The 12,450-nt window shown below is 40.3% G+C and overlaps 2 protein-coding genes across 9 annotated transcripts in view; both read right to left on the bottom strand.

Moving 5' to 3' along the window:
• Positions 1-12,450, bottom strand: part of LOC125462258 (protein ELFN1-like) — a 349,382-nt gene that overhangs the window by 48,557 nt on the left and 288,375 nt on the right. For 2 of the 8 annotated variants that reach the window (XM_059653948.1, XM_059653946.1), the window contains one exon: positions 6,564-6,775. The exons of the other annotated variants lie outside the window; for them this stretch is intronic. The gene's annotated coding sequence lies outside the window, so the exon portion shown is untranslated. The remainder of the gene's footprint in view (positions 1-6,563; positions 6,776-12,450) is intronic. 8 annotated transcript variants of the gene reach the window in all.
• On the bottom strand, positions 1,697-6,555 carry elfn1a (extracellular leucine-rich repeat and fibronectin type III domain containing 1a). The gene has a single exon (XM_048552087.1). It carries the CDS (start codon positions 6,511-6,513, stop codon positions 4,174-4,176), a length of 2,340 nt encoding a protein of 779 aa, XP_048408044.1. The 5' UTR covers positions 6,514-6,555; the 3' UTR covers positions 1,697-4,173.

The following is a 12,450-nucleotide window of genomic DNA, read 5'->3' as shown; positions in this document are numbered from 1 at the left end:
GGAGTTAAGTAAAGGTAGAGAGAGAGGAAAAAAACAAGAAAAGATTTTAAAAATTCGTCAGAGCAGACATGCTCTGACTCAGAAGCTCCTACTCCGATGCTGTCTTGTAATGGAGATTTTTACCTGGTTTATGGGTGTGCCTGCTATTATAGTTGGAGTGTGTAACCTTTATAGCAACGGACCATTGGGCTGATAATTGAGTAAATAAACTGATTAAAAAAGTGAGAGAGAGAGAACTTGGATAGCTGCTTCATGCTTAGCTCAATGCTAAATTGTAGCTAGGGCCACTGGACTTTATTGTTGGTTCTTGCTGGAAAGTAACAATGTGTTATCAATGCACACCATTGTTAATGTGTAAATCAATCAGAATTTTCAGACAATTAAAACATAAACAATGAAATCTTAAGAACGTTCTGGCCAATTTTTGCAGCTGTCTTTGAAAAATACCTTTGTTTTGTTGTATTTTTAAATTCAATTCTAATTAACCTTGCTGGTCCACAAATTGAACAATTGTAACTATGGATTTCTGTTTTGCTTCATGTAGTGAAATGCCTTTAGAGATTTTAAAATATAAAATTTAATACATACGTTCTTTTCCATTACTTTGAATCTAGATTTTCTTTTTCTGTCTTTATTTATCTTTCTGTAACTGACTTTAATTCAAATTTCCTCCAATTTTCCTCTCCACCCTTCCTTGATTTCTTCCTCAGTATTTAAATCTCAATACTTCAGGAGTTGGACTGGTCACCCTATACTTTCACAAAAGTTCCAGATGCTCCAATGACCTGTTGCCCTCCCCAATTTGTTATCAGCTCATCATTTCCAGTAAGTAACGATGCAAAACATTTTTGTGCCCTCAAACAGAGAAAAATAATTAACAGGACATGATACAATATTATTTAACATAACTTAGAATTTCCAGTTCAGAAATAAATCATTTGGCCAAAATGGTTTATACCAGAATTTGTGGTACACAAGAGCTTCTTCCCACCATACTTCATCCAGTTCCATCAACTTTTCCCTTCTTCCTTTCTGCCTGTACTTAACTTTAAAAAAATGCATCTTTGCTGTTTGGCTTAATTACACCATGCAATTGCAAGCTTCATATTCTAACCACTCTCTGTAAGCTTCTAGTCTTAGTTTTATTGCAAAAGTCAGATGAAGTCAATAGACGACAATGCAAAAACAATACATAAAGTGTTAGACTGCACAGAATACAACAGGAAATGGGAATTAGGCAATCATTTATATCTAGATCTGGCTGCATCTGTGAAGACAAAACAGATTAAACATTTCAAGTCTAGTGACCTTCCTTCAGAACAGAGGGTCACAGCTTGAAATATTAACAGATGCTGCCAGACCTGCTGAGTTTCTCCAGCAGTTTCTGTTTGTGCGTTTCAGTGCTCCAGCGTCCATAATTTTTCGTTTTATTCATTTATATCAAGATGATGGGGTGCCTACGTTTTACAAAGTATTTCCTTTCAAATAATGGGAATACTGAAGAAGGTGAAGGGCTTTTCAATCTTATGAAAGAATTAATAAAGTTAGAGTCAAGATGGAAAGGGAATAGAGGATGCACATGGTTTACTTGGAAAGTAGCAAAGAATAAGAAAGTTTAAGAAAGCACTAATTAATGCAAAATTGCTAAAATAGAGATAAAGAAGCAAAGTTTAAATAGAAAGAAGATGACATGAAGTTTTATTTTGCAGGATATAGACAAGATAAGCAACATTATGTTTCACACAATTACAGATACTTCAAGAGAGCATTAGAGGAAGGGAGGTCAAAAGAATTTTGACTTATGCACAGACTATGTAGTAGTCTGTCAAGGAATGTACCTGGTAAAATATTTGATAGAAAGCTCTGAGAGCTATCATGGGATATTATTTCTCCTAGAAACTGAGCTCAGTCAAATCAACACAGTGGTATGGTCTGACCCTGTGCTATCTTATCGATCTCTGTTGTGCCTTATCACTTTTTATAATCATCTCACAGGTAGATGGTAACTCTTCATGGTAGTCTAAAACAGGCTGCAGATTTTAAATCTTTCAAATACTATTTTCTTTCAAGAAAACCATTTTATACCAATGCACAAAGTCAAGATCTATCCCAATTGCTTTTAACAGTGCAATTTTATGCATAGTAAGATTCCACAATCAGCATTGAGACAAATGAACAATTAATCTGTTTTTAACATTTTTTTGAGGAAGCTAGCAGAATCCATATGTTCTTAGCTAAATATTGCCATTGGATGTCGAGAATCTACCTGAATCTCAGACACGAGACCTTGGATTAATATGTTATCCAGAACAAGGTCATGAGTAGGGTTTAGAGCCATTACCTTTTGATTTAGTTGGCTGAGTGACTGAATTGTTCAGAAAGGCAGTCATAAGATGCAGTCTTCATGATCATACATCAATAAACACAAGTTGAGACCTAAATATCCCAACTGCCTATTTTGAGGAACAGTAGAAGAGCTATCCCTGGAAATTTTGTCAATACGTATCCCTTCAATCAACATTACTAAAAAGAAATTATTTTGATATTGTCTTACTACTGTTTTGTGGATCCTTGCTGTGCACAAATTGTTGCTGTTTTCTGAATTACAGCAGTAACTGCATTTCAATAATACTTGGCATTTTGGAATGTCCTGAGGTAGTGAAAGGCACTATATAACTGAAAGGAGTTCTTTCTTTCCTCATTCACAGAGTCAGGAAGAGTTACAGGCTTTTTTCCAATATGTACATAACACGGGCATTGTGGCACTTAGAAAATAGCTGAATAGGTGAAGGTGATATCTATTAATCCAATTACTTTACAAAAGCTACATACAATAACCACTGCGAGGGAGAGTAGGGGTAAATTTAACTTTGGCGCAGCTAAAAGGTGAGATTTAACATGAAACAAAATCAGATGAGGTGTACAACAAAGTATTACTAGATATTTGCAGCACAGAAACAGGCTAGTCAACCCAAACGAGCCATCCACACAAGCCCTGTTCCACTCCTCTTCACGTAACAGTATCTACTGATCCTTCTGGTTTTTTCTCCCTTATGTGCTTTTCTGAGGCCCATAGTATCTATGCTATTCAGCTCTATGACTACATGGTAGCGAGTTACATAATTCTAACCAATATCTGGGATTGGATTTGTTATCTTTCTGACCTTATTTCTGCTCTCTCCAATAAGTTGAAACATTTCCTTCTAATTTAAGTCTAACCTATCAAACTTCTAAGATAATTTTCATGTCACTCTCAGCTCTCTTTTCCAAAATAAAGTTCCAGCTTGTTGTGCTTTCTCTAATAAGTACAGTACTTTATTTCAGTTCTGGTTTCTTCAGCATGAATTCATTTTCACCTTCTCCAGTACATCTATAACCTTTCCAGAATAGGAAGGCTAGGATCTTGAATAGTACTCCAAAACTTCACTTAAACTTTACAATGTCGCCTCCTACAGAACCAGCCTGACCCCCATAGGATATGGTGAGTTTTGAGTCCCATTGACAGTGAGGACATTAGTCTCTCTGAGAGAGCAAATGACATGGACCAATGAGACAGAAAGAAAATGTGTCAGAAGAAACCACTCAGTCGATTTCTTTCATCAGTCCAGTTTTATCCAATGATCAGGGCCAGTTGTCAGACATTCAATGGGAAACAAATAGGCTGTTCCGTAAAATCTGACTAAAATTAAAACCTGACACAAACCAGCGAAAGAATCCAGAAACATCATTGCAAATATAGAAATTTATCTGTACAGAACTGCAGGGGTAAAGGGGAAGATTTACTGGTAAATATTACTGTACAATGCAAGGTGTGAGCGGTGTGTGAGCTACAATTACACGGCACAGTCCAGTCACGGTGTACATTGTACAACGAACAATGCCCCATGTACAGTACAGTGAGTCACAGTCACAGGACAGAGTCATGCGATAAATAACATCCAATATTCCAAGGCTTCTGGGTGTCCTTTATATATTTATATATTATATATATAATTAAAGAAAGAGAAATTCTTTGTACAGGTATTAGAATTCAGTTTGGAGGATTTTGGTGCACAAACTTATGAGAGAGGCTAAAGTTTCTAAGAACAGTAGAGCTGGTCAGGTTAAAAACAGCAGCTGTAAAGTTTTTGTGTTTTTTTTGGTCCAATTTTAGTCTCTTAATAGCTTGAGGACTCAAGATTTGTGCTGATTGGAGACACCCTTCCAGTAATCGAGGATATCGTGTAGGTCCTCATCCTTGGCAAATTGCACCTTCTTCCTTAGGGCATGTCCCGCTGCCATGTACTCTTCCTCTCTTTCTTTGTGCCTCTTCTTGTGCAGTCTGAAGCGTTCCCAGATTCCCAGTGGCGGCTTGCTGCTGTACTCTGGGCTAGATGTGTGGCTGAGATTATGGTACTGAGGTGAGAGTTGGGAGTATGGCATTTCCCGCCGGGATCGGCTGAGCGGCTCCAGGATGGAGGGCTTGCTGCGGCCGCTCGGCCCCTCTGGCGGTGGCTGCTCAGTCTGGCGCCGGCCTGGGTATGTGTGGCGGTGCTCACTGCGCTGCTGCACCCGTGGGATTGTGGCTGGGCTGCTTGCCGCGATCGGAGAAGCTTTCTCGATGTACTGTGCCTCGGATCTGCAGGCGTGCCCTGGCACCGAGGAGTCAGAGTGGAAGGATCTGGGACTTTTTGCAGAGCCGCTGGAGGAGGTGCTGGGGCGTTTCGGGGTGGCTTCAATACTGCTGTGCCTCTGCAGTGGATGGTAACTCTCCTTTGAAATGGGCGACAGGAATCCGGCCTTGCTCTGGGGTTGCTCAGTGATCATTAACACTTGAGGGTCCATTGAAGCCATGGCCCCAGCCTTTCCTCCTTGGAAAGAGCCAGTTTCTGATTTCAGTGCATCAATGCAGTTATTGATGATCTGGTTCACCTTATCCACTTCTTTGGCAATGGTGGAGATCTCTGCTGCAGAACTCCGGCCTTGTCCACCTCCTTCCAGGTCCCTCCGATCAGAATGCTCCCCTGTTCTCACTTCAATATAGTTGCCCTTAGTGGTTTTGGGCGTTTCACTCAGCTCCTGGAGCTTATGTGACTCTGTGTCCCCTGACGATGGCAGGAAAGGCATCCTGGGTGCAGCCTCAGAGGCTGGCATTGGTTTCTGAACTAAGTGAGAGATAGCGCTGGCTTCCATTTCCCCTCCATACTTCAGCTCAATGGCAGTCTTCGTCATGCTGCCGGGTGTTTTGTGCTTTTCCTCTTGTTGTCTCTTCTTGCGAAGGCAGTAATACACCAGGCCGAGCACTATGACCATCCCAAAGAGACAGCCAAGGATAGTCATAATGTAGTGCGTGGCAGTTGATGGTGGGGGCACAGTGCCTCTCGTCTTGTTACTTCCTGTAGAGAACGTGACACAGGTTTGATTGTATCTTAAGGCATTCCGGATAGAAGCCACACAGTATGTGTAGGCAGTGTGGGGCTGGAGCCTGTCCAGCTTAATTACCTCTTGCTCTGTTTGCAACTTCTTTATATCTGCATAAAAGCTGTTGTTGTATTGCACCAGGATGTACATTTTACTGAACGGCCGGGGAATCTGCACCAACAAAGTGGCACTTGTGTAGGTAACCTGCTCCACCTTTATTGCTGGTGCACGTGTTTCACGGGTAGGGGAGTGGAAGGTTATAATGGGAGTGGGATCATCACCTGAGGAGCAGTCTTCAGCTCCACAAGGGCTGTCTGAGGTGGTCGTGGTTGAGGGCATCTGGGTAGGCATGAACTTGGGGTCAAAGATGTTGGTGTCATCACATGTTGAGACAAGCAAGCTGTAGGCGCTTTGTGTCTGGCTTTGGCTCAGCAAGGCATGGCCTGCATAACGAGATGGCGATTCACACTGCATCCGATCATAACTCCTGGTGGTGTTGTTGAACTGTACCAGCCATTTCAGGAAGCCCAGCAGATCACAGGAGCAATAAAATGGATTGCCGTAGAGTTCACAAGTGGTGAGTTTGCTGAGACCTAGGAACGTGGAGCTTTCCAAGGTTTGCAACCGGTTCATGGACAAGTCGATGTTCATAATGTTGGGACATTCCCAAAAGGAATTGGGGCTCACCACCTCAATAAGATTGGCCTGGAGATAGAGATATTCGAGCCTGCCCAGCCCCCGCAGGATTCCCTCAGTGATGTTCCGAAGTTTATTGAATCCCAGTTGCAAAACACGTAGATTATACTGGGCGGAGAAGGCTCCATCCTCAATGTAGGAAATATCATTCTTGGTCAGATTGAGTTCTGTCAGGTTACCAAACCTGCTGAGCGAGGAATACTGGACACTTTTGATCTTGTTCTCATTCAGCCGGAGGTCCACTATGGTATTGTTGATGTGCTGAGGAATGGATTCGTATGGTGGTTGGTTTTGGCTACAAATGGCCAGCCACACAAATCCTTTCTCCCCTTCAATGAGCCAGCAGTCAGCATAAACTCCAGCAGCATTCATCAATGAGGCTAGTGAGACCCAGAGAATGAAACTGTGCAGAGCCATCCCCTTGTGCTCGAGGGGTTTGTGAGTGAAAAGCTTTCAACAGCACTCACCTGCTCAACAAGTTTAGATATTTTGCAGGGGTCAAAGTGTACTCATGTTTTTGAACTGTTAATTAGTAAACTGGGGTGCAGTTATTTGCTTGCTTCATGACATTTTTCTTGTCCAGTTTTTCTCTACACAGTTCTCTTTGAATTCTTTTGTGCACTGTATCCCCATCTGCAGACATTCCTTGAGATAGTTTCAACAGCTTGTCTTGGTTTTCCTAGGGAAGGGAAGAAAAGACAATATAATAAGGCTGCTTTGAGATTGTTTTTGATCATAATTACTTCCTACAAGTGTTTGGTCCTTATGTTTATCAGTTTTTCAATTGAAGTATGAAGGATTTATCATGCTTGTTTTTGCTTGATATTCATGTGGCTTTCTATAGTTTCAAATAGCAGAAATCGAATACTTTGGTTATTTCAACAAGATCTCCAAAACTTCGTGCCACTTGAGAACCAGGAGTGGGAGACATAGGTTTGATTATTTTATCCTATGGTGCCTTCCAATTTTTCAAAATAACTAATCATTGCAGGGATATTGCATTATTCCCTCTGCTCCCAGATATGAAGAATATCTCTTTCCAATGAAAGAGTAGCTATATTCAAATTTCAACTCAAGAGGGATATAAAAAGATTCATTATTACTTCTTTGCCATGAACCAAGGGCAATTGGCTCTCCAGATGACTCAGTCAATAAATTGATGTGATATAGACCAGGAAGTTTCAAATTCTATACTGAGGGATCAGGATTTTACAACTAGCCATCACATACTTATGCTAGAGAGAGAAAAACCAATTAACTATGAGTCTGCTCACTATCCATCCGAAAGTAGACATGGTGAATGCAAGTACCAGGCTTGGTTGTGCCAACCTCTATGGTCAAATTGCCTTGCTCACTCTCAATTAAAGAACTCATGTGTGCTGTGCCTTTGTGGAGAGCATTGTCCTTTCTGAAGGGTTCAAATTCCACTCAATGAGCTGAAATCAATTCTCCCCTGGGAAAATGGCCGGCAGTGACGACCTCATTTGAATTGGGAGGAAAGCATGAAATCAGGAACTCGTCCCCTTTCTAATTCCCTTCTTGTCAAGGGCAAGAAGATTGAGGACAGAGATTTTGTTATTTCCAGCCCTTGTGATCAAGTGTTGATCCTGTAAGGGCCCCTTCAGTTCACCTGGGTGTCTCTAGGGGATCAGGGTTTGCTCCTGATTAGAAACTTACTGGAAGAACTCCTTTTGCCCTGCACATCAATCTTCTCCTCCTCCGACCCCTCTGCTGGAGACAGTCTAACTGCCTCTGGAGAATGTGTCACCTCATCTCTCTTCCGGACCCTTTTGCAGTCCCAATCATTGCCACACTCCTGGTGGCACTGCTGGGACTAAAGAGCTGTTAGCCCTGATTGGCTGGCAACTTTTGGAGGCAGCTTCTTTGCTTTTAAAGGCACTAAAACCTTGACAGCAGGCAGTTAACTGTCTGTTAGATATTTAGTCCTGTCAGGGCTCCTGGAAATGCCCAGAGTAGAGTTGGCTCCAAGTTTCTGGGGCTAGACTAAATTCAGCTGACGTGAGTATAAAAATCTAGGCTGAAACTCCAGTGCAGCAGAAAAGGAGTGCTGCGCTGTCAGAGGTCCAGTGTTTTAGCTGTGCCAGTAGATCTGCTCTGCCCTTTTGGTCCCAATCCTATTTTATGCAAACCTTGCTCAAATTCCACTTTTATCAGTTATTCCTTCACTGTAGTTTTGGCATTATAAATAGCAGAAGTTCTCCTCACTGGCCGACCTAAATAATTATTTCTTAGCACCTAATCACCCTAAACAAATTATGCGGACCCTGTTGTACACAACTTGCTACCATGTTTTCTATGTCATAGCAGTAACTCTATTTAAAAAATGTGTTTGCAAGTTTGAAGCTGTTTTTAATATCTTGAAAGGATATCTGAAAGAGGTTACAAAAATGCAAGTCTTTCTCTTCCAAGAGTCAGGGCTAGATCACACAAATAATAATTTGTAACATATTGCAATAATTGTTGCATTTTGTTTACAAACAATTTGGATTAGCCCAGTTTGGAATAGGGGAGCTACCTCCTCCAAACTGAATAGTGATGTGATAATAGTACAGTCTACTTCAGAATCCCAATTTATCACTATTTCAGCAATAACAAATGCATTACTGAGAAAGAAAGGAATAGAATTTAGGAATTAGTACTAGCCATAAAAATTGCTCAACTTGTGATGATAAATCTTTCGTTTGACCTTTTTCATCACTTCAGTAATAAGGACAACTTGCATTTATATGATCTCTTTAAGATAATAAAACATCTCCAGGCACTTCACCAGAAGATTAGATCATAAGACCATAAGAAATAGGAACAGGAGCAAGCCATTCAGCCCCTTGATTCAATAGGGTCATGGCTGATACTACATTCCTCACATCCATTTTCCTGCCCTTACCCCATAGCCCATGATTTCCTGACTGATCAAGAATCTATCTATCTCTGCCTTAAATTCGCGTAAGGTCTCTGTCCCACAAAATCTTTGTGACAAGGAGCCTCAAAGACTCACAACCCTCTGAGAGGAGAAGTTCCTCCTCATCGCAGTCTTAAATTGATCCTCTTTATTCTGAAATATGCCCTCTGTTCCTAATTATCAGACCAAGTCACATAAAGAGATATCAGGACAGGTGACCAAGGATGTAGGTCTTAAGAAGTATCCGAAAAGAGAAGACGTAAAGAAGGAGAGGAGTTTAGGGAAGGAGTTTTAGAATGCAAGCAGCTGATAGCATGGCCAACATTGATACAGTAATTAAAACTAAGTAGGCATAATATGTCAGGATTAGACAAGCACAGAAATCTCAGATGGGGTTAGAGCTGGAGAAGATTACTAAGATAAGAGTGAGCAAAGGATAAACTGCTGGACCAAATGTGTTAAGTGGCATCAAAATGGAGAATAATGTTAAAAAGGCTAAAGTACTCTATCTGAATATATTTACAAGACAGGGAGTTGGAATAAGGGAGACATTTTCAGAATGGCAACCTGTATCTAGGGAGTGCCAGAGGTAGCAGTGCTGGGGCCAGAATTATTGACAGTATGTAAAGTAATGAGTTATATGAGAGAAATGATGAACCATCACCAAGTTTGTAAATGATACAAAATAAGGTGGGAAAGTAGGTGGCAAGGATGTCACAGTGTCTGTAGAGTGATACGGACAGATTTCGTGAATGGGAAAACTGATGTTATACACTTCTACAGGAAGAAAAGAAGAGCTCCATTTTATTTAAATGATGAAAAACTGCACTCACAATCAATACAGTCCAATCAGTGGAAACCATTGAGGACATGAGAGGCAAGTTGCTACAACGGATTGGGAAAGCATACGAAAAGATGCAATGGTAAACAGCCAATGGCTAACATTTTAAAAAATACTATAAGGTTTACAACAGACATACATTCCTCTAAGACGCAAACACTCAAAGAAAAGGTGAATAGTTGTTGAAAGAAGTTAAAGATTGAGTTAGAGCAAAGGAAGTGGCTTTTATCAATGTCAGAAATCGTGGTAGCCTGAGGATTGGGGGCAATTTAAGACACAGTAAAACAGAAATAAGAACCTGGTGAGGAAAGTGAAAACAGAATATGAATGCAAGCAAGTGAGGAGCATGAGTAAGGACTATAAATGTTTCTGTTGATATTTGATTGGACAAAGATGAACAAGGATAAATGTGAACATTTTACAGGTGAGTACAGGAGAATACATAGCGAAGAACAGAGAAATGGAGAAACTAAACATTTGCATTTCACCTGTTTAATGAACAACATGGAAAAAATCACTCTGAAGTGATCAAGGCACTTGTGCATCTGAAGAGTGAAAAACAATCAGCATTAGTAAAAAGATAGTATTTCAAACTTTAGCTAGTTTGGGGCTTGATAAATCTGATCCAGATGAGTTTCACTTCAAAGTATCAAAGGAAAAGCTATATAAATTGTAAATGTTTTGGTAGTTCATGTTCAAAATTACAAAAATTTAGGTCTGCTGACTGGAAGGTGGCACATGTAACCCCACTATTTAAGAAAGAGATTAGAGAATGACAAGCCTGTTGGTTTGATGTCAGGAGTAAGGAAAATGTTAGAATCCATTTTAAGGAATGTGAGAAAAGAACATTTAGGAAATGATGCAAAAATTGGGCACAGTCAACATGGATTTATGAAAAGCAAAACATATTTGACAGACTTGTTGCAGGTTTTGAGGATGATACTTGTTAATTAGGCAAAGGATGTAGTATATTTGGATTTTCAGAAGGATTTTTGATAAGGTTCCACACATGAGGTTTATAAATACAATTAGGTGGTTGGGATTAGAGATGGTATGGATTGAGTATTGGTTAAAAGGTATAAAACTGTCACAGGAATAAGCAGATCAGGATGGCAGACCGTTACTACTGGTGTACTATAACAGCTAGTGCTAGGTCCATAACTGTTCACAATTTATATTGATAATTTGGATGTAAGGACCAATAATAATATTTACAAATTGGCTGATAACACTAAATTGGGTGCATATTTAACTTGTGTGGAGGACTCAGGAAGTCTTCAGGAGGACATAGACTAGGTAAACAGCTCAGAGTATGACAGATGGAATGTGATGCAAATACACGTGAAGTTATTCATTTTGGTACAGAAAACAGAAAAACAGAGTATTTCTTCAGTGATAAGAATTGGGAAAGTGACAGTGTCCAAACAGGTCAGGGTGCCCTTGTCCTTGTTGCTATAAGCTAGAACGCAAGTTTAGCAAGCAAATAGAATAGGAAACAGTATGGTAGCATTCATTTAAAGGAGATTTGAGCACAGATCTCTTGCTGCAGTTGTGAAGAGCCTCAGTGAGACTGCTCCTTGAATACTGGGCTGATTTTTGTTTGCCTTATATATTGCCATAGAGAATGTTCAGCAGAGTGTCACCAGTTTAATGCCTAAGATGATGGGATTTTGTTATGAGGAAAGATTGAAGAACCTATGCTGATAGTCACAAGAATTTTGAAAAATGAGCAAAGATGAGATTGAAACTTAAAGAAGTTTCATGGGGTGTCACATGGTGCATATAGATTGGATGATTCCACTGGCTGTTGACTCGAGAACCAGGGGATATAATCATAGGATAAGGGGCAGCCACTTAAAACTGAGATGCAGACAAGGAATTTTTTTTGCCTAGCAGATGATGAATCTTTGGAGTTGTCTCCCCAGGGGAATGTCGAAGGTCAATCATTGAACAGGTTCAAGACAAATCAATAGGTTCCCAGATGCTAAAGACTTCAAGGTGCATTGAAACAGTGCAGGAAAATGAGGAGTTAATCAGCCATGCTGTAGAATAGCAGGGCAAACTTGATGGGCTGAATGGGCCACTCTTGAGGGTGCTTATCTTGAGGGTAGTGGTATTGAGTGAATGAAATTTAGTGTAGGTCAGGATATGAACTTACCAGCGACTTTATCAGAAGTGAAGCCAGAAACCATTGACAGTTCTCTGGGCTGTAATTACTTTTTTTAAAGAACTAACTTTGGTGAGAAAAGGGTGGCTATATAAGCTATGAAAAGAATCTAAAATGTTGAGTGAATCTAGGTGGTGCTTGCTAATTTGTTGGGTGTGCAATTGAGATTGGTTTGTAATGTGATGGAATGATTGAAATGATCTTCACTTGAGCTTCCATCAATCTACAATCACTACAGCATACATCTCTCAGGTTTTCCACCTTGCACCATGTGAATGAAGATGCCAGTTTTAATAGGATATAACATTGAATCAATCACACTTTGTATTTTGTTCAGTCTTTCAAGCAAGAGCTATTATCTTAATTCTAGCTAGGCAGAGGTCAGTTTGTACCTAAGGTAAGTTCTATATGACCATTAATCAAGGA

The sequence above is a fragment of the Stegostoma tigrinum genome, chromosome 23, assembly GCF_030684315.1.
Source record: "Stegostoma tigrinum isolate sSteTig4 chromosome 23, sSteTig4.hap1, whole genome shotgun sequence".
In the NCBI taxonomy this organism is placed as follows: domain Eukaryota; kingdom Metazoa; phylum Chordata; class Chondrichthyes; order Orectolobiformes; family Stegostomatidae; genus Stegostoma; species Stegostoma tigrinum.
The sequence above is the reverse complement of the archived record's forward strand: the minus strand, read 5'-3'. Positions and strand labels throughout refer to the sequence as shown.

What these genes read in the sequence shown, in the direction of transcription:
- elfn1a (XM_048552087.1), bottom strand. Translation starts at nt 6,513, where the DNA reads ATGGCTCTGCACAGTTTCATTCTCTGGGTCTCACTAGCCTCATTGATG.